This window comes from Arabidopsis lyrata (assembly GCF_000004255.2).
Source record: "Arabidopsis lyrata subsp. lyrata unplaced genomic scaffold ARALYscaffold_1, whole genome shotgun sequence".
NCBI lineage: Eukaryota > Viridiplantae > Streptophyta > Magnoliopsida > Brassicales > Brassicaceae > Arabidopsis > Arabidopsis lyrata.
Genome location: NW_003302555.1, coordinates 14,585,266 through 14,606,094, shown reverse-complemented (window position 1 = coordinate 14,606,094; position 20,829 = coordinate 14,585,266). Strand labels below are relative to the sequence as shown.

General features: G+C 35.5%; 4 protein-coding genes and 2 long non-coding RNA genes across 9 annotated transcripts; 3 read left to right on the top strand and 3 right to left on the bottom strand.

Moving 5' to 3' along the window:
• The first annotated feature begins 1,613 nt into the window (after window positions 1–1,613).
• On the top strand, window positions 1,614–2,444 carry LOC110224399 (putative F-box protein At1g32140). The gene has a single exon (XM_021010448.1). The coding sequence runs from the start codon at window positions 1,614–1,616 to the stop codon at window positions 2,442–2,444; it is 831 nt and encodes a 276-aa protein (XP_020866107.1).
• Window positions 2,445–3,628: 1,184 nt separating this feature from the next.
• Window positions 3,629–6,600, top strand: LOC9329763 (protein IWS1 homolog 1). The gene is made up of 11 exons (XM_002893656.2): window positions 3,629–3,752; window positions 3,974–4,433; window positions 4,522–4,641; window positions 4,724–4,944; window positions 5,027–5,156; window positions 5,241–5,303; window positions 5,389–5,466; window positions 5,544–5,635; window positions 5,733–5,789; window positions 5,878–6,049; window positions 6,188–6,600. Exons 1-11 carry the CDS (start codon window positions 3,733–3,735, stop codon window positions 6,284–6,286), a joined length of 1,512 nt encoding a protein of 503 aa, XP_002893702.1. The 5' UTR covers window positions 3,629–3,732; the 3' UTR covers window positions 6,287–6,600.
• Window positions 6,601–9,662: 3,062 nt separating this feature from the next.
• On the bottom strand, window positions 9,663–11,053 carry LOC110224556. 3 transcript variants are annotated; one of them, XR_002329039.1, is made up of 3 exons: window positions 10,896–11,053; window positions 10,069–10,743; window positions 9,663–9,944 (listed from the first exon to the last, which is right to left on the bottom strand). It is a non-coding gene; the product is annotated as an uncharacterized LOC110224556 (long non-coding RNA). The 3 variants fall into 3 exon arrangements; XR_002329040.1 differs by having other exon boundaries at window positions 10,069–10,588; XR_002329041.1 differs by having other exon boundaries at window positions 10,069–10,227.
• A 1,039-nt stretch (window positions 11,054–12,092) lies between these two features.
• LOC9329762 (transmembrane protein 45B) lies at window positions 12,093–14,249 on the bottom strand. 2 transcript variants are annotated; one of them, XM_021014535.1, is made up of 3 exons: window positions 13,785–14,249; window positions 13,341–13,706; window positions 12,093–12,697 (listed from the first exon to the last, which is right to left on the bottom strand). In XM_021014535.1, the coding sequence occupies exons 2-3, from the start codon at window positions 13,685–13,687 to the stop codon at window positions 12,250–12,252; spliced, it is 795 nt and encodes a 264-aa protein (XP_020870194.1). In that variant the 5' UTR covers window positions 13,688–13,706; window positions 13,785–14,249; the 3' UTR covers window positions 12,093–12,249. The 2 variants fall into 2 exon arrangements, with proteins under 2 accessions (XP_020870194.1, XP_002890968.1); XM_002890922.2 differs by having other exon boundaries at window positions 13,341–13,701.
• A 1,800-nt stretch (window positions 14,250–16,049) lies between these two features.
• Window positions 16,050–17,356, top strand: LOC110225053. The gene is made up of 3 exons (XR_002329471.1): window positions 16,050–16,270; window positions 16,369–16,636; window positions 17,263–17,356. It is a non-coding gene; the product is annotated as an uncharacterized LOC110225053 (long non-coding RNA).
• LOC110225052 lies at window positions 16,837–20,087 on the bottom strand. Its single transcript, XM_021013691.1, has 2 exons — window positions 17,787–20,087; window positions 16,837–17,706 (listed from the first exon to the last, which is right to left on the bottom strand). Exons 1-2 carry the CDS (start codon window positions 19,807–19,809, stop codon window positions 16,925–16,927), a joined length of 2,805 nt encoding a protein of 934 aa, XP_020869350.1. The 5' UTR covers window positions 19,810–20,087; the 3' UTR covers window positions 16,837–16,924.
• Window positions 20,088–20,829: the final 742 nt, after the last annotated feature.

Here is a 20,829-nt window from a genome sequence, read left to right as displayed (position 1 = left end):
AGGATGTAGATGAAGAAGAAGAAGTATAGGACGATAAAGAGGATGAGGAGAAAGAGGATAATAACGACGAAAAGGAGGATGGCTAAAATATTGATGAAGAAGACGAGGAAACGATGGATATCATAAAACCGACTATGGACAGTAATGAAGGTAATGGCAAAGATTACGATTACACAAGTGGACTGATTTTGTTGTTGAGAAATATGGACATTTCGGAGACGCTGGTGACACTCAACCGACCGTGGGACCAATAGGAAAATTCAATCGTTTATTACAAACGTGTACATTCCCTAATTAACGTTTACATAATTGAAAAAATATCACTAGAATCGTGACATTCAACTATCTATTAGTTCTAACTGGGAGGTAAGATATGATTTGTAAGAATGTACGTACACTACTGACTGTGTACTTGATAAAATATGTAAAGATAAATGTTTGACGTACACGAATATAGATGAGCATGGTATATGTGAAGTGAATGGTAATGGTGTGGAGTTTGGTATTCGAAGATTGTGAAAAAGAGTCTTACGAAGTGTATAATGACTTATCTACATTTTTAACTATGAGACGGAGATACTCGATAATGATGAAGCTTCAGTCGTCTTAGACGATTTAACTAATGTCCGAATGGTGAGACATAAGTGTTTGTTTACTAAGTTAGCAGTGTCAAATCATTGTAAATGATGTAATCGTTATTCATACTCGGTAGTTGGAGTATAAATTATGTTAACATTTCATAACATTAACATTCTTGTAAGCTATGTTATGAAATGTTAATCAAAATAACCAAAGATTTCTAATGTACTAATTCAATAAATATTACGTACACCTTAAATTGCATACGTACACAGAAAATATTCAATGAAGGACAAAATTGTAATTTGACAGTCATCTTCAACCTAAGAATCCTTTTCTGCAACCCTAATTTTGCAGCCATCGTTAGTAGTTATCTCATAATCTTGTTTTCTTTATGTTTTGAATGTTTTTTACATATAAGTATTGTAAATCTAGCATAATTTATGTTTGAAAAGCTAAACACTTTGAGTTTTGTTTAATTGTTCGTTGTTAAATCGATAACGTTGGAAGAACAATTAATTTTTCACAATTTTCTCATTTTCCTCCAACTTGCAGGAAATCTCTTAATCTGTTTAACTCTAATCTCTGTAGTTTTTTTTTTTTTTTTGGTAGGATCTAATCTCTCTAGTTGATAATGAAGTAAAATCAATTATTTCACCATCTAATTCTAGATTTAAAACAAATTTTTTTCAATTTTATGATAAAGAACAACTCTCCTTTGTTCTCGAGCTATTTCGTTTCTTTTTACATAAATTTTGATTTTCTAAACTTTTATATATATTTAAATAAAAATATATATATATATATATATATATATATATATATATATATAACTATTTTTGTCTTTTACGTAGTTTAGTTGTAGAACAAACTAAACCAACACTGTTATAACCAACACAGTTATGAGGGCATTTTTGTCAGAAAAAACTCAAATGGCCAAATAGTGAGAGTTCAATTTGACTTTGCCAAATGGTGAGAGAAAAACTCATTTTATTACTAAACGTGAAAATAACTTTTATTGGTTATGTGTCACAATGAACAACAAAAGGAAGCTCGTAGTTTGGAACCCGTATTTGGGACAAACCAGGTGGATCCAACCTAAAAACGATTACCGCGAAGGCGCCAAGTATGCTCTTGGATACGACAACAACAAGAACCACAAAATCTTAAGGTTTTTCGATCGTAAAGGCTACTACGAAATTTACGATTTGAAGTCTAATTCATGGAGTTTATCTAATGTCATTCCCAACTGGCAGATATATTGTTGTGAGCGCTACACGTCGTTAAAAGGAAACACCTATTTTATCTCTGCTAAAAAAAATGGAGGGGCTGGATATGATTTTATACTGTGTTTTGATTTTACAACAGAGAGATTTGGACAGATTCTTCCTCTGCCGTTTAAACATTATATTTGGACTCTATCTTGTGTCAAAGAAGAGAAACTCGCAGTCGCGGTGTTATGTTGGGAAAATACATATGTGATAGAGATATGGATGACAATTAAGATTGATCCTAATGCCGCGTCGTGGAGCAAATTCTTAAGAGTTGATAGGAAACCACCCATTGGTCTTGGCTTTGTGTTTGCTAATCGTGATGACAGTTTCTTCATTGACGAAGAGAAGAAAGTCGCCGTGGTTTTTAGTTCAGACGAAGTTGAAACCTCTACTGCTTATATCATTAGAGATAATAAATATTTGAAAACAGTGGATCTTGAAAAAGCTGCAAACTTCCAAGAATCTTTGTATTGTTTTTTGCCACTTGTGTGCTCCTGCAGCTCTTATTATGTTCCAAGTTTGGTGCAAATCAACCAAATTGCAGGACACAAAAGTAAAGATAAGAAGAGGAAGCGAACCAACAAGGTGTAATTCACTACCAGTGCGCAGGAAAAAAGAAGACTAACAATTAATTTTAACTTACCCCCTTTTTTACGATATTAGCTTATATCCATTTTTGCATTTTATTTTGATTAGTTTGCTTTCTTTTCTTTTGCAATGTCCTCTGAACAAGACTAGTTGATACTAATTTTGTTTCTCTTTAGTTAAACATGGATTTTGCTTTCCATAATGCTATATTCATCAGTTCCTACACTTAGAGATGGTATAGAGACAACGACCATGACTGTTTCACGGATAGGAGCCTAAACCGTTCAAGATAATTATATGATGAAAGGTTCCTAGATTTGTCAAGATCATGACGAGTCACGACTCACGAGTACTAGGACTTTGAACACTTGACGAATGTAGATGAATGAGTCAATGGAGAGACAGAATCTGCGGGCCAGATGCAAAATGTTCTATTATCCTCTGTTTAGTGTGTCTCATGGTCGTTCCTAGCCTTGTTTTGGACCTCCAGATCAGGGCAATGGAGACACATGAGATCAGACCAAGATTTGAACACTATCAATAAATCAATTTATTTACTTCTTTTTGTTATACATTTCCAAACAATTTTCTTTCCTTCTTCGTAGAATATGTAGATAAATATTGACTCAACCTTATATGATTTATGAAATGCTAAACTAAAACTTTATCACATATAAATATTTTTCATTATTTGGTGGAACTCCAAACTCCAAAAGATCACGTAGATGCATTTATTGGACTGTCTGACTCTGGTCTAATAATATATGCATCTCTGGAAAGAGGGTTAGGATTTTATAGATATTCATGAGGATTTCAATATTGCATTCTTAAGGGAAACAGTTATGGAGACTCTTAATACGGATTAAACGATAGAATCATTCAGAAAAACACCTAACCATTTGTGATATAGATTATAAACTTCCCCAAATTTGGTTTTGCAGATTCCAACCCTTAACAACATTTACTTAAAAACTAATCAAAAGTCTTTTGTAGTCGGTTCAAACGACAAGTACTAATCTAATGTTTTGTCTCTTTTGACTAGAGAGACTTGACTTGTGTTAACACGAAGTCAATACTCAATTCTTATTAATTGCTAACTCAGTGATTGATGACGTGGCGAGATCTAAACTGTTAAATCATTCTTCAATCGTGGCCGTCGAATTTTCCATAGTAGCCGATCCCAAATTCTTTCTTCCTTCCCTTCCTCCTCTTCGCCTCTCACGACACAACTCGAAGATCAAAGTATTCGTAAATTCTCTCTTTCGAATCATTTTCTGGAAGCTGAGAAGAAATGGGTTTCGAGGATGATCCGTAAATTCTCCTCCTTTCTCTTCAATTTCATATTTTTAGCTTCGTTGTTCAGAAAAAAAAATCCCACCTTTGATTGAATCTAGGGTTACCGAAATCGATCTCTTTTCAATTTTCCAAATTTCGATTTCGTTTTTGTGCAAAGAGAGTATTTTGATTCATGGGCAGACGAAAAGCTTGATTTTTTTAATCTCCTATTGATTCGAAATCCTTTGTGTTTCCAGGTACCGTGATGTAGATGGAGAGCCAATAGTGGACTTTGATGACTTTGAAAATGATCGTGAGCAATCAACAGAGCCACTTCAGGATTTTGATGAAGATTTGGCTGATGATATTGGGGATTGGGATGGTGAAGGGTCACAAACACCTGTTTATGATAATGATTCAGTAGCTAAACTGAGGAAGAGGTTGGTGAAGAAAGCTTCTAGTGAACGTGAGACTATTGAAGTTCCTGAATTGATTGACGAGGATGTGGAGGATGCGGAGTTTGATGAGTTTATGGGAGGAAGAGGTGGTGGTGGTGGTACTGATTATGATGATAAGGTTGGTAGGAAGAGGAAGAAGGAGAAAGAGAGAAGTAGTAGTGGTAGTGGGAAGGAGAAAAGGCATAAGTTTCCGAATCGTGGCGAGAGGAAGTCAGAAGAGATTGATGAGATGTGGAAATCTATTGCTCATAACCCTGAGGTGCAGTAGATTGGTTATAGTTATAAGATTGTGTGAGACAGAATTTTTTTTTTTTTCGACTAATAAAAGTGTTTAATTTCTGTTATAGAATGATGAAGAAGGTGTTAGGACTATGGATGACGATAATTTCATTGATGATACTGGTTTGGATCCTTCTGAGAGGTATGGAGGTGATGCTGGAGACCGCTCTCCAACTCATTATCCTCAGGTATGAGTAGTGTATCTTCAATTTTCATCTCTGAGTCTAGCTTTTTTTGATGATACATAATGCTTTTGTTATGAACAAACAGGCAGAGGAGGGTGAGGACGATGATGAGGTGAATAACCTTTTCAAAATGGGGAAGAAAAAGAAAAAGACTGAAAGAAATCCTGCGGAAATTGCACTCTTCGTCGAGAATGTGATGGCTGAGCTTGAGGTTACTGCTGAGGAAGATGCCGAACTTAATAGACGGGGGAAGCCTGCTATTAACAAGCTTAAGAAACTTTCGCTTCTTACCGATGTACTTGGAAAGTAAGTTGCTAACTTACTGTTTTCCTATACAGTTTCTTTGTAACGATCTATTTTGTAATATCGTATATTCTTCTTTATCCAGGAAGCAGCTTCAAACAGAATTCCTGGACCATGGAGTTTTAACTCTGTTGAAGAATTGGCTTGAGCCTCTTCCAGATGGAAGCTTGCCAAATATAAACATCCGTGCAGCTATTCTTAGAGTTCTTACTGATGTATGCTCCTGTTTAGAGTAGAGAGATTTTGTGGGATTTTGACCCTTTCTAGCTCCTTTATTAATTCCTGAGTTTGTCTTGCAGTTTCCGATTGACTTGGACCAGTATGATAGAAGGGAGCAATTGAAAAAGAGTGGGCTTGGAAAGGTTAGGATACATTACCTGATACAAATTGACGAACCGGTATGTAGGATTTATACTCGGGAACTTAAATTTGTTCTGGCCTTGGCAGGTCATTATGTTCTTATCAAAGTCTGACGAGGAAACTAATTCCAACAGACGACTTGCTAAGGATTTGGTTGATAAATGGGTAAACATCTTTTCCAATAGCTCCAATCCCTGGAATCAAATTCCAATCATTTGCTTACTGTATTCTTGCTGTTGCAGTCTCGTCCAATTTTCAACAAGAGTACTAGGTTTGAGGACATGAGAAATCTCGATGAAGATAGGGTTCCCTATAGAAGGCCACCAGTGAAGAAGTATATCCCAAAACCTTTAATTTTTCGATTTCACTAGCTTTTACATTTCATATACTGATTCATAGCTTCTCTTCTTGTTCTACTGGGGTTCACATAGACCTAGCAACAAAGCGACAATGGAGTCCAGAGATGGTGACTTTGACTTGGAGATTCGGTATGGAAAAAATCTTCCGAATTTGTAGATATATGAACTTCTAAAAGATATGTTTAACACTACTCATTGTTTGTTGATAAATATGCAGGGAACGTAAAACTGGTCTGACTTCTGGTCAGAGTTCAAGGGGAGACAGGCAAATGACGATGAGGCCGGAAGCAACCCCATTGGACTTTTTGATCCGTCCTCAATCCAAGATTGACCCGGATGAGATCAGAGCCCGTGCAAAACAGGGCTCTCAGGACCAGCGTCGGGTCAAGGTAAAATACTTCTTCCGTTTATCCTTTTATATCTGACAAACAAAACACCATCTAATTACTGATTTGGTATGGTGAACACTTTTGTTACTCCTTTTCTCTTATAGTCCTTGAGCTGGCTCTTTTGTGTTATAATTGCAGATGAACAAGAAACTTCAGCAGCTAAAAGGAACAAAGAAGAAGCGGTTACAAGCCACGAAGGTGAGCGTGGAAGGTCGGGGTATGATCAAGTACCTGTAGAGAGGTTACAACCAGACCAGACCATCAAGCCACATTGGGACTGGTTCTTCTATCGTGTTAATCTTCCAACTTTGCTTGGATCAGTGTTTAAAAAGGTCTTCCAGGTGAAGTCAAAGACTTGAGGCATTGGGGTTTATACTTATATGTACTCTTCTATATATGGTTTGCTTTGAGTCTCTTTCTAATGTAATTGGAAAGTGAAAACATTACGTTCGTCACTTACTTCTTGAGAGCAGATACATTCTTCTATTATGGTAATCAATTTTCAGTCCATTTCACAATAAATCAGCTGAGCCTCGAGGAGGGTTTCTTAATTCCTTATTTTGTTTCATAAATATCACAATCAAACCATTATACTGTATATCCAACTTTAAAAAAAAAAAAAAAGAGTTTTATACATGTAAACGAAAATATTAAACTATCGTTTGATATTTTGAGCTAGTTGATGGAGTAGAAGTAAATTATGTGATAACTTGAAATTTTTCCCCAACAAAATATAGTCTTTACAATTTTACAAATTGGCAAAATCTATAAATGCCACTTAAAAAAATTACTTTTGTCATAATTGATTCGTTTAGGAAAATCATATATATATATATATATATATATATATATATTATAAGTAAGGTTTTACTCTCTACTTATTGGTCCACTTGGCATCTCATTTAAAAAAAATATTGTTTATAAAAAATTTAATTACATCATAATTACAGAAATGAATACTTAATTAGATCAATACCCATATACAAAACGGAATTGCTCAGTTACCATCATTTGTGAAAGACAACAATTAATCACTTTTACAAAATTAAATGCAGTTAGATGACGTTTTCTTCTTCACATAGAACTGTAACGTGTGTGTATATATATATGTATGCTTAAAAGACTTTAATATGTTAATTATTATCTAACTTATGGTTTTCTTAATTGATTGTCTCCACTTTCAATTTAAAGTTAAGGTTTGTGCAATTACTACGATAACGTATGGATTCTAAAATGAAAACTCATGACCCACCAAAATCTTATTAGTTCACTTCATTTGTTATAAATAAGTAGTTGTTTTTCTTCTCACATACTACCTAACACTATCACCTACATAGTTTGTTAAATATAATATTTGAAGATGAAAAATAATATATGCTCCAGCTTTGTCTTAGTGAAGAGGTAATTTGTTAATTCTTCTTTTTTCTTACTAATTTTTGTAATGATATGTGCTTTTTCTACATATCTAAACTCTAGATTGAAAAAGTAATCAACGGTTGATAATTTGTTTTTATAATTATATGAATGTCTACATATTTTGCATCTGATCCACGGTTGAAAATTATTTTTTATAATTATATGAATGTCTACATATTTTGCATCTGATCCACGGTTGCGAATTACTTTTTATAATATGAATGTCTACATATTTTGCATTTGCTAAAACTTTTATTTCAGCTATAGAGTAATGCAAGAGCACAAACAAAATCATTTTTGTTTTGATCATAGGGTTATCTTATACTTCCTTCCATCATATCCTAATAAGGCTTTGAATGGAACCAGTTTTTAGATTATGATTTTGCAAAAATGCAAAAATTAACCATTCATGATTTTATAAAAAATGGATTTTCTAAAAAATAGAAAAACCAGATTTGGCCAGATTTTAGCTATTTCTTCATAGAATCCAAAAACCAAGTTTTGTGGGTTTTTTCAACAATTTACGTCACATTTTTTGTCAATTCTTTTTTTATTGTTTTAAATATGCTATTTTAAAATATATAACTTAAAAACGTTTAAAAATTATTATTATATAGAAAAACTAAAAACTAAACAAATTACCGTTCAAGATTTTGCAAAAACTAAAATCTACACCAAATATCAAAAACAAAAAAAAAATCAAAAACTAAAAACCAAAATCCAGAAACTAGAATCTAAAAGCCAATAAAAAACTACCAAACATTCATGGCCTAAGTGATGGTTTAGCCAAAAAAAAATATGGTTTTATTTTAATTAATTATTTCTGTTTTATAATTACTTATATTTTACAGTTTATTTAATTGGTCGAATAATGTTTAGGTATAAAATAAGTGGTCGAATAGTAGAATAATAGTTTGCCACATTTCTATATTTTCCATGCATGTAGATAGAAATTAGAAACATGACTGAAGAAGAAGAGCATGTTGAAGTGTCATTTCATCCTTATTGGTCTACCTAAGGACACTTCAAGAGGCTCTTCTTCTTTGGACTCCTCTTCTTCGAACTTTCTGTCACTAGAGGCAGCTTGATCCCGGTTTTCTTCTTCTTTGGACTCCTCTTCTTTGAACCTTTTGTCACTAGAGGCAGCTTGATCCCGGTCGTCTTCTTCTTTAGACTCCTCTTTTTCGGGCTCCTTTTCTTCGAACATGTTGTCACTAGAGGTAGCTTAATCCCGGTCTTCTTCTTCTTCAGACTCCTCTTCTTTGGACTCTTCTTCTTCGAACATGTTTTCACTTGAGGCAGCTTGATCCCGGTTTCTTCTTCTTCAGTCACTTTTAGGGGTTCTTTTACGGTGCCACCATCATCATTACTGTCATTATCAACAGTGACAAGACTTCTGGGATCACTCAACTCTTCACCCTTGTAGTCACTAGAGGCAGCTTGATCCCGGCTTTCTATGGGCTCATTTAGGGGCTTATTTACACCATCATCGTTACAGTAATTATAATTAGCGACATGATTTCTAGAATTAATCAACTCTTCACATATGTAATCATCTTGACCATCCTCCCTAGTGTCAGCTCGATCCCGATAACAATCTTGGGGACATCCACCGTCTTCAGTCTACAAATCATCTACAGCCAGGTCACCATCTTGAGTCAGCACATGAGTCTGCACATTATCTACGGCCGGCTCACCATCTTGATTCAGCACATGAGCCAGGTCACCATTTTGAGTCTAGCTACCATTTTGAGTCAGGTCACCATTTTGAGTCTCGTTACCATTCTGACTCCTGCAACCTTGAGACTCGGAACCAGATGCTTCCGTAGCTTCGATTTGTTTTCCAAGGTAATTATTTTGACATCAGCTTTTCGTTGTTGTTCTCTCAATAACAGAAGGTCTCTTCTCAATTCATAATTTTGCGACACGTTTTGCTCTTCTGCTAACGCTCCATGAACTTGCGCATTGTTTTCTTCTTGCAACACAGGTAATGGGTTTGTGGTACGTTTTCTTTTTCTTCTGGAAGCACATGTCGCAGACTCAGGCCGGGCTCTCTTTTTCACTACTCGGTTTGACTGATCTTTCTCGTAAAGATCTTTCCAGAATATCAACTTTTTCTATGGTTAAAAGCTGCATCCAACTGCTAACAATAGGGTCAACATTTGTCGTGTCTTCTACGATGTGAGCCAGAAGAGGTTGCTCATCCAACTCAGGTACCAATATACTATGAATATCCTTTAAAGAACTATAAATTACACAAAACCTATAGTTGAATAATGATTAAGATAAGTAATTTCAAATTAAGGTGAGTTCTAACCTTCGTAGTTCCAAGAGCATTACAAAATTTTTCCAACGGAAATCCAGTACCACCTGATTTTATGAACTTCTTCTTGCACATCCTTGGACATGCATTGTTTGCGTGTTCGACATCTTCTTGGCACTCGTTCTTTAGTTTTGGAATAGATTCAAATGCTAACATCTACACAGTTAGCAATATCGCAAGCATCATATAGATAGTTACGAAAACGAAAACAAATAAGTGAACATATGGAAATCAAGACTCGTCAAAACTAAATTGTTCAACATGAGAAGCAAAAATTTACCTCAAGTGGTATCATGAAACCAGGAAACGCCCATGAGTTGTTCACAGTGCCTTCAAAATTTTTCATTAGACTTACACAACTCTAGATTGACAACTATCTTGTACAAGAAAGGCCTCACAAGTGTTTGTTTGAATTTCTTCTTTCCTTGAACGACAGTCCCTAAGAAGTACAACAATGTCATCTTTAAACGGTCATCACCTCATTTATTCTAGCTTTGCTAACACAGTTGCCAAATTTATTTTTTCACCCTTAAACAGCCTATCAGAAAAATCAGTACTGTCCGATTGGTTTTCGTAATCTGCTGGGAGCTCATGGCAGTGTAACCCGCTAATCAAGACATGCTCCTTGATTGAATAGCGAATGGGAACACCATTCACGATGAACCAACATTCATTCATCTCCATAATGTCAGCTGTTCGAAGAAGTAAAGTCCACATACCCGTGAATTTACGCGTATTGTCCCAATGCATATGGACGATGTGTCTAAATTGTGGGTGTTATGTGAACCATCCAAGCTCATCTGCTAAAAGTTGATTCCTTAAGAAAGTAACCGTCTGTTCAATAGAACACCTCGATTCTAATCTCAATTTTTGTTGATAACTTGTTTGATTGAAGAATAATCTTTGAGGTCTAGCTGGTGAAAGAAGAGGAACTGACTCAACTATATCTTGCACTCTAAACAAACAAACAGAGGGGACAAGTTCACATACTCTTCTAATACGACCAAAATCGAACCCACAACACTAAAATCTAAAACCCACAATACTACTGAGAAAGTTTCAAGTTTCGAACCCACAACACTAAAAGAGAGGAATTGAAGAGCTTACCTGTCAGCGTTGAACGCAGATTCTCTAACGGTTTCTTCCTCCATTTTCTATTTGATTATTCCGTCGAGATAATCGTACTTGTCGGATTTGTAGTTGCACTTGCCGGATCTGTAGTCGCCCTAGCAAGCCAGAGTTGGAACCAACAAAAAGGATTATTGTTTTTTTTTCTTTCTTTTTTCCCTTTTGAAGGGATTATTGTTTTAAAATGCCATTTTTGGCTCACTATTTGTTTTATTTGGCATTTTCCTAAATGAATCAATTATGACAAAAGTAATTTTTTTAAGTGGCATTTATAGAGTTGTTTAGAGTAAAGACTATAATCTACTTAAAGAATTTTGTGTTCTTGATGCTGAGTTGGTCTTACAGTGGTAATTTAGCACCAAATTATTCAAATATCACCACTTGGTAAATACTAAATACTATAATTTACTTGAGAAATTGGATTGCTCTTGGTGTATAGTTGGTCTTACATATTAATTTAGCACCAGTTGGTAAAATACTATATTTTACTGAAGAAATTTGAATTGGTCTTGGTGTAGAAATTTTTCTTACATAATAATTTAGCACCAAATCAATCACCACTTGGTAAAAGACTAAAATTTACGTTGGTCTTGGTGTAGAGTTTGATCTTACACAGTAATTTCGCACCAAATAATATTAAAAGACTAAAGATTTGGTCTTACAATAATAATAACATAGCACCGTTTGGAAGGTGTATATATATGCTTTGTGTTTTGGATTAGAGGTAATAGAAGAAAGCAAAAGTGAGAAATGGAGGACCCTCTGTTGAGCAAGAATGATGGTGATTCTTCATCGAATGAGGAACACATCGTCGACATAACTACCGATGAGCAAACACCAAATGAGGCTGAGGGTGTTCAGCGGTGTGGTCCAGTTACATATGAATATGTTTGGAATTTTTTTGATCTTGCTCTAACTTTGGTCCAGATTGTAGCAGCCATTGTAGTTATGGTTCAGGCAAAAGATAAGCATCCACAAGTATGGATCATTGGTTACACTTGTGGTTGTATCGGCATTCTCCCTTGTCTATGTTGGCGTTGTTGGCATTATAGCCCATGTTTTAGTTCAGACTCATACACAACAAGGTATAAAACGTGTTACTTTTCTTTTTATTAGGCATTAGAAACCGAATTGATTTTTTTTTATATATATATTGGTCTTGCCAAAACTGGTGAATAGGAGTGTGTGTTCTTTGTCTTCAAATGCAAACTCGTCCAAAAGCAGTAGAAGAAAAAAAGATTATTTCTTTATATTTTTCTAAAAACACTAGGAGATAAAGAGAAGACGAAGAAGATAAACAACAAAATCCCTAATTTGTACTTACTAAAATCTCTCATCTACTAACTCCAAATCTCGAAGCTGCAAATACATATGAACCCACAACGCAGACAAGAACAGCAAGAACCAATGAAAATAGCTGAAAATTAGCCAGAAACTCTCCAGAGACTTCGGAATCGACTGATCTGCAAACTACAGAGTTTTGTTTTAAACTACAGCCTTGAGGCATCATAGGGCCATAGAGAGTGAAAGCTGTCTGGTAAAACCAGAGTCCTTGAAGAGTCATTGCAATGCCATTGCATAGATCTACTGGGAAGCTTGTAGGGCAGATTGCTCCTGCGATTGAGGAGATGACGCAGAGACCGATGAGAAAGACGAGGAGGAGATGGTAATAACCTTCAAGACCTTTGTGGCTTGTGGAGTGGAAGAAGAAGAGAAGACATTCAGCTGTAAAGGCTGTTGCAGCAATTAAGCATAGAGCTTCTTGTGGCAGAGGAAGTAACCTATGACAAATAAAGAAAGCATCGTTGTGAATATATCAATTCATATAGATCCATATCTATATCCATTTCTACGGATGTTTTCATTAAAAACCAAGTCAAGAATCACTAGTAAACCACTTTTGAGTTCATAGCACCAAAGTCCAACCTAACTTCAGAGCTAAATACCAATCTTGATGAATCTGTTGATAGTCAAATCATACTATTAATGAGTTTAGATCCATTTCTACAGTTGTTTTCATTCAAAAAATGAAGTTATTAATCACTAGCAAACAACTTTTGAGTTCTCAAAATCACCAAAGATCATCAAGATTCATATATACCATTATCTTTTGATAATCAGATCATTTTATCAATGATCAAGATCCATCTCTAGGATTGTCTCCATCGAAAACTAGGTTGAGAATCACTAATAAACAACTTTTGAGTTCTCAAAACTACCAAGGATCCAACCTAACTTCAAAGAAAAATACCAAACTTGATGAATCTATCAATAATCGAATCATATTATCAACGATCTAGATCCATTTCTAGAACTCTTCATCGAAATTTAAGTCCATAATTACTGATAACCCAACTTTTGACTTCTCAATCCAACCTATACCTAGCGTTGCCAATGGTATATCATAAAACAATCATTTAATACCTTGTTTTCTCGGAGAGCAAAGCGATAAATCCGAGGATGAAGAACATGAGAAGCATCCCAGAGTGCTCAAAATCATTCATGTGGGAAGGATTCAAAACACCATCAACAAAGAACTTGAGATGAGTTGAATACAAAAACTCAATGCACAAGTCAATGAACGAGCCAATAGTAACAACATAAAGCTCCAAGTACTTGATCCTATCATTAAAACCAGGAACAGGGTGCCAAACTCTAACCCGAAATGAACTAGGATTCGATATGAATCGAACCACTGAGCTCCAAATGTGCCATACTCCAACCACAAGGAACAATGTACCTGGCAAAGCATGACCCTTGAAAGAACCCATCTTTCTTTCAATTCCTGATCTAGATGTAAAACATTCAATATCAAGAGAAAGCTACAGATTCTAAACCCATAATCCAAAGAGATGAGTATATATATACCCTGTAAGAAAATTGCAGATCAGATTCTTCTCCTCCTTCTTCTTCTTCTTCTTCTTTTGTTGATTTCGATCAAAGATAAACACTTCTTCTCAGCAAAGTCAAGAGTCGTCGATGAAAACAAGAGAGAACAAACAAATTTGGTCAAAGTTTGAAGCTATTGAGAGTAGCTAAAAACTTCACTCACGTGAAGAAACTGACAAACAGAACAAAACCCAGATAACAAAAATAGAACTTTGGATCAGAAGAACATAAAAATCTAGACTTTACCCTAGAAAGAAATAATTTGGATCAACCTGAACAAAAACAATATTCTTAAAGAGGATTAAAAGTGAAACCTTTTTTTGAGTTTGAAGAGAAAAGGAGAGCAATAATAGGTCAATGATACAAAGAAGATTAATAAATTCATCATCCCTCACATGTCACATGGGAGAGAGAGCCTTTGAGAGAATCTGATCTTCTTATCAAATGATTTTTTTAATTTCTGATGAGCTCATTAATTATGTTAAGGGAAAATTGGAAATAAATGATAAATATTTAAGTATTTGTCCATATATTAATTTTATGAACAAATATCAACTATTCCTAAACTACCCTTTGCATAAGATTGAACCAATTGTTTCAAAAATAATTAAGAAAAATATGTACTAAAGGGGTGTTATTGGTTTATTAATTTGTAAATCCATATAGAATTTGAAAATCTCTATTAATTATGAAATCAAGATATATGGATTTTGAAATAACATGTGTTTACCCATGGATTTGAATCCTTCTATTTTTCTCTTTTAATTCCATTCAAATCTATTTAAAACATAATTTGGATTCTCAAATCCAAAAACAAATGACTAAACGAATAACATAGGATTTTAATTAGTATTTATAAATCATAGAACCAATAACACATGATTTTAATTAAGATTTTAAATTCAATGATTGAATAACAAATGATTTTTGTTTGGATTTCTAATTCTTTATAAATCCATGAACCAATAACCCCTCCTAAAATGATAAAGAAGACATGATATATAAAATGTCAAAAATATATTGTTTTGTTTTCGTTTTAGATGGATATAATTTGATCTATAAAGTTTAGAATATGTCTTTTGAAATTAGAATGTATATTCTATACACGCTACATGTTCTACAAAATTTAGATTATGTATTCTACACACTCTACATGTTCTACAAAATTTAGAAGTCATTTCTGTTCTACGGTATTTAGAATACTAGTTTCTAAGACTTTTAGAATACATATTCTATATTTTGTTCTTTGTTCTACAAAAATTAGAATATGTTTTCTAACATTTACTCATGTTCTAAGAATGTTAGAAAACATATTCTTAAGATTTTTTTTATTCTGTACATTCTATCTAATTTAGATTTTAAAAAAAAAATCTTAAAATATGGAAATTGAATATAGTGAATTTGATTACATCTGCAAATTACAAAAGTTGAATTCTGAATACTTTGAAATTCTTTATACCTAAGTGAATAGATTATAACACAAATTAGAATTTTTTTTTTATACTTCACACTTTTTCCTATAGATTACACTTAATTTCTTGTCTCAAAACCCGGAAAATTAGTTGAATTTTGAATACTTTAAAATTCTTTATACCTAAGTGAATCAAAACCCGGAAAATTAGTTGAATTTTGAATACTTTAAAATTCTTTATACCTAAGTGAATAAATTATAACACAAATTAGAATTTTTCTTTATACTTAACACTTTTTCCTATAGATTACGCTTAATTTCTTGTTTCAAAACCCGGAAAATTATAGTTGCGCTCCATAAAGAAATTGAAACCAAGGGAGAGAGATAGAGAGAGATTGAAAAAGAAGAAGAAAAAAAATTATTTAATATGGGGTTATTAGAGAGGAGAGAACAATTACGAAAGCTTAACTTTGATGAGCAAGAGAATCAAAGAAGAAGAAGATATGAAATTATCTACGGCAAAACAAATAATATAATGTAAATAAATGTTGATTTTGTCCTATATTTTTTCAAATTGTTTTTAGAAAGAAATCAATTTAATTTTGAATTTTTTTAATAGTTTAGTAATAATTTAAAAGACTGGAGGCATATTGGGATTTTAATTATATGAAATCATATATGACCAATATTAAAGTATATATGACCAATCACGAATATAAAATGCATAGATAGACAATAGTTTAATTATTTGTCCTTTATTTCCAATTTTCTTTAAACTAATCACATTTTCTTTCAATAGAAACAAAAGTCCAAGTTTGACTAAAAAAAACATCAGAATTATATGCCACGTGTAATATATCTCTCTAGTCTCTTCACCTTCACAATCACATTTTGACGAAGAACATTGTTTTATCTTTCTGAGACCGGAAAAAGAATTCTCCGGCGAATTTTTGGAGCTGAATCTGATAGCCAAGGCTTTGGATCCTTGAGTGGATGTACTCCATCTTTGATTCAACGATTTTGGTTTCTTGGTCTTGGTTTTTTGGATTTTGAGGTAAATTGCTTGTGGAGTGTGTAGTCACCGAATTCGTAAGAACAATAGGAGATTCTGTATTGACTCGATTGTCCAATTTTGATTCTTGAAATCTGCAGATATCTCTGTAAAATCGATTCAATCCAAAGCTCCTCTTGTTCTTGAAGAAAAGCCGAACATCAAGAACTCAAAAAGCTTCAAGAACAGATCACACATTGCTAACTTGTTCTTGAAGAAAAGCCGAACATCAAGAACTCAAAAAGCTTCAAGAACAGATCACACATTGCTAATTTGACTAAGTCACAATGCTTTTCTTGATTTATTGATGAAGATGCTTTGTTGTGAACAGGTGACACAAACAAGCGAACCCGGTTACTGTTTATTACAGTAAGTCTTTGTGACATTTTTGTTGATGCAGTGTGCAGCTTGTTATGCGTAAATTTAGCGGTTTTCGAGCTTTAGTTGATAGGATTATAGTTCGAAAGAATGTTTCTTTACAGGTTTGAAACGAAAGAGAACTCGAAAATGTCTTTGTTTTGCGGTGTTGGGATTATACTGTGTCTACCCTTTTGTTTAGCTTTTGGATCTCACTTCAAAGTATTTGTATTGAATGAGTTGGAACAAAAAAGATGAAAACTTTAAAGGTCTATTAGTCAGAGTCTGAGAGATCAAGAACTATTCATCATCGTGATCTTGTATGTTCAATGCGAATTTAATAGACTGTAGATCATGTAGAACATCATGGACCCCTTTGCTTAGATCTTCAAACTGTTGCTTTGGTATCTGATATGTCACTTCACCATCTTCGCCAACTTGCTCCCGCAAAGTCACCATCTCTTCTAGTAACTTATTAGCCTTGCTGATATCGAGTTGAGTTTTTCTTGGTGAATCTTGTTTGGAAACTATGATGCTTGTGTCAGTATTTCTCTTGACAATAGAATTGCCTCCAGATGATGAATTACCACACGAGTTGACATTTTCTGAGGATCTTGGTGACTTCTTCCTTGTTGCAGAAGGAGAACCAGAAACAGATGGTGTCTTGTTCAATTCTTTTGAAACTCGCGGGCTTGGGGGATGGTTGTAACTACGCGAATTGGCAGCTTCAGGAGATCTTGGTGGCTTCTTCCTAGTTAAAGAAGAAGAACCAGATAAAGAAGATGACCTGTACGGTTCTTTTGAAACTCGCGGGCTTGGGGGATTTTTCTGACCACGAGAGTTAATAGCTTCAGGAGATCTTGGTGACTTCTTCCTCTTTAAAGGAGAACCAGAAAAAGATGGTGACGTGTTTGATTCTTTTGAAACTCGGGAGCTTGTGGAATTGTGGTGCTTTATGTAGTTCTCTCGCTTGGGAGGACGAGGAACAGACGATGTATCTCTTGGACCCCGAGGAGAAGAGCTTGATTGTTTGGCTAAGTCTGCTACCCGAGGTAACATTCTCGGTTTTTTGACAGGAGAATCTGTTATAGAAAAGCAAGACGTCAATCCAGAAACAAGGGAATTAACACTGAGACCTGAACATGAGAGCATATTATTTTACCGCTTTGCTTTGGCGAAAACGTATGCGCATTGGATGGAGATCTCCCAGGGGAGCTTGGAAGCTGAAACGTGACATGACCCTGACCCTTTGTTCCCCCCGAGCCCCTGAGAGCTCCCTTAAGATCCTTAACATCATCCGCTGCTCCTCCCAAGCTTCTATCAGGGCTCTTTGTCGATCTAGATGATGATCTCTGAACCCATTTAGGCTTATCAGGGCTCCTTGTCGATCGAGCTGATGATTTCTGAACCCATTCAGGCTTATCAGAACTTCTATCAGGGCTCTTTTTGGGTCTAGGTGATGATCTCTGAACCCATTCAGGCTTCTTTGAAGGATGCTTAGTTGCTTGCTCTGACCCCGTGAGACTCCCTGCATAGTTACTACTGCCATGACTCCGACCATCTGCTCTACTCACCTCGATCTGTGAACCAGTTACAGATGTCTCTCGTTTTGTCTCCATTTCCCTCTTCTTTACCACTTCTTGATCTTTTCCCTCAGATTTTGCAGCTGATGTTTTCCACTTCCCTGGGGAAAAAGATGTTGCCTTTGTTGGGGTCATTGCAGTCACAGGTTTCTGTTCTGAATGTGAAGCCTGAAGCATGTGGAAAATTTTCTTAGCCTCAGACTGCAAAACCGCAACAGAAAGTTTCCACCACCGAATGTACCCAACCGTAACATCAGCCTCGTGAAGCCGAGCAGGAAAGTACAACATTCCATCAGCAATTGGACGGATATAATCTTTCCAGGCCAATTCTGGCGTCTCAATTCTAGCTGGAACTACGCCGGGAACATCCTGATCATAACCAAACTGCAATGCCACACGGTGGGGATAATAAGGTTCAATGCAATCCAACCCAACCAGTTTAGCAAACCTCAAACACCGACCAAAAGCTACAATGGTCTCGTCAGGTCTTACTCGAACCCAACAGTCATCTTCCATGTAAAACTTTGGGAATTTGAAGTTGTTCACAGGTTTTGTGTATGGACGATAGTCGAAACTCTCTTTGGCCGAGTCCAACACCGCTCTGATATTCTCAGGATAGCCGTACACATCCTGACCACCACCATGATGGTGCCACCGCGCTATCCGCGGTTCACCAGTCTTTAACTGGCTTGGCTGTCCCGGTGGCTGCAACTCCATGATTCTCTCTAAAGCCCAAACCTGCACAAACTGAAACGGAGACTTCACCACCACCGTCTCTATCTCACTATCACCACTGAGATACTCCTTCAAAACCCCAAGATCCCGGTAAATCCTAGCTAAAGCCGCTGGAGCCAGAGCCAACCTAACTCCCTTAGCAAGCTGAATCGCAGCCGGAAACAGCTTCTCTCTCAACGCATCCCCTGAATTAGGGAATACAAAACGCGATAGCCACGAAACCATAAACGCCTCATGCTCAATCTCATTCCCTGAGTTCATCATCTCTTTCATCCACAAGCTAACACCACATTTCTTCTCCAAACTCGCCTCGATATCACGTTTCGCCTCCTTCATCTTCTCCTCCACCTCCTTCATACCGTCTCGTTTAATCGGAGCCAAAGCATTGTTCCCTGTAACAGACAATCCTCCAAGAACAATCATATCCTCCAGCGTCACCGTCGCTTCTCCCCAAGGGAACACAAATGTGTTCGTCTCAATACACCATTTCTCCACCAATGCCATAATCAAATCATCATGCCTCTTAATCTGATACCGAGACGCCAAAATCGCGTCGTAAACTCCAGATTTCTTCCACACCGTGGCGTGTGACTCCGCCATTACATTCACCCACTCGATCCAGTTCAACGACGGAGATCCCCAACCGGGAAACGAGATCTTCGCCGCCGGATCAAACCCCTCCGGTCTACACACAAACGCATCCAAAGGGAGGTCGAAAACATCGTCGTCAATAGATGTCGTCGTGTAGTTTAAGAACCTCGCCGTTCGCAAAGATTCAAACTTTTCACCGTCGGGACACATTAAAGCTTCCCTGACTTGAACAATTTGTTCATCTTCTTGATCAGAAGATCCTCGAGACTCCTCCATTAGGTCGGAGAACGAAAAGCACAAATTCTAGGGTTTTGGGTCAATTTCAGTATCTCTCTCTGGTCAAAGAAAACAAAATTACAAAGGAGAAACAGTTAGAGATACAAAATCTTGGACTCCGCCGTGTCTGTTGCCGGAGATCCCGAATTTTCCGGCGGAATAAACCGGTACGTCGACCTCAGAATTTTCCCGCTTTAACAGCGGAGAAGGAAAAAAAAAAGAATGTTTTTTTAAAAAAGATAATAAAATTTAAAATCTATTTATAGATTCGTCGAAGAGATAATAACCCAACGGCTCTAAATTTACAGATTTTTAATCTAACGGCGGCGGAGGAGCTTTGCTTTTATGTCTTGGTAAATTTTATCTTCTTCCTGTTTTTGGACCTTTTTTGGTCAATTATACAGAAATCTTTTCATCTAGAAATTATTTTTGTTACAGCTATGATGAGCTTAACATTAGAAAAACAAAAAAGTATTTTCCAGATAACAGTGATCGAATAAGCACAACCAATTTTTATATAGAAAAAAAAAAAGTGATGAGAGAGAGTAACAAAAAGTTATTAGAGAAAAAAAAATCTAGTGATTTATATTCTTCAAATTAATTAGTAGTTTTTTTGTTCAACAATTAGGGTTTTTTAAGTTACAGAAAATACCATATATATCCATATGTTTACATACTATAGTTGGTAAAAAAGTAAGATTTTTGATTAAGATTTATGAGGCATTTTCCCAGATTTTTGATTAAAAATATCATAATATTCACTAAAGATTCAAAATTATTTAGGATATCACTAAAGATTCAAATTTATTTTGGTGACTAGACAAGTCTTTTTAAGTATGGGCTTCATTTACACTAGTTAGGTCCATCAAGAGCCTATTAAATATTACAAGAAACCCACTATATATTCTTCCTAGGTCAGCTCATGATCATGTCCTAGACTCTTTAGCTGTTGGTAGTGGTGACAAGTGACGAACATAGACAGATGCAGATCATAAAGTTCCATTACTTAATTAACTTCCA

Bases quoted from the DNA above. Each gene is read 5' to 3' on its own strand.
- LOC110224399 (XM_021010448.1), top strand. From the start codon at position 1,614: ATGAACAACAAAAGGAAGCTCGTAGTTTGGAACCCGTATTTGGGACAA.
- LOC9329763 (XM_002893656.2), top strand. From the start codon at position 3,733: ATGGGTTTCGAGGATGATCC. The intron at 4,945-5,026 runs GTAAGTTGCTAA...TTCTTTATCCAG, and splicing joins CTTACCGATGTACTTGGAAA to GAAGCAGCTTCAAACAGAAT. The intron at 5,157-5,240 runs GTATGCTCCTGT...TTTGTCTTGCAG, and splicing joins TTCTTAGAGTTCTTACTGAT to TTTCCGATTGACTTGGACCA.
- LOC110225052 (XM_021013691.1), bottom strand. From the start codon at position 19,809: ATGGAGGAGTCTCGAGGATCTTCTGATCAAGAAGATGAACAAATTGTT. The intron at 17,707-17,786 runs GTAAAATAATAT...TTTCTATAACAG, and splicing joins GTTTTCGCCAAAGCAAAGCG to ATTCTCCTGTCAAAAAACCG.
- LOC9329762 (XM_021014535.1), bottom strand. From the start codon at position 13,687: ATGGGTTCTTTCAAGGGTCATGCTTTGCCAGGTACATTGTTCCTTGTG. The intron at 12,698-13,340 runs GTATTAAATGAT...TATTTGTCATAG, and splicing joins TTGCTCTCCGAGAAAACAAG to GTTACTTCCTCTGCCACAAG.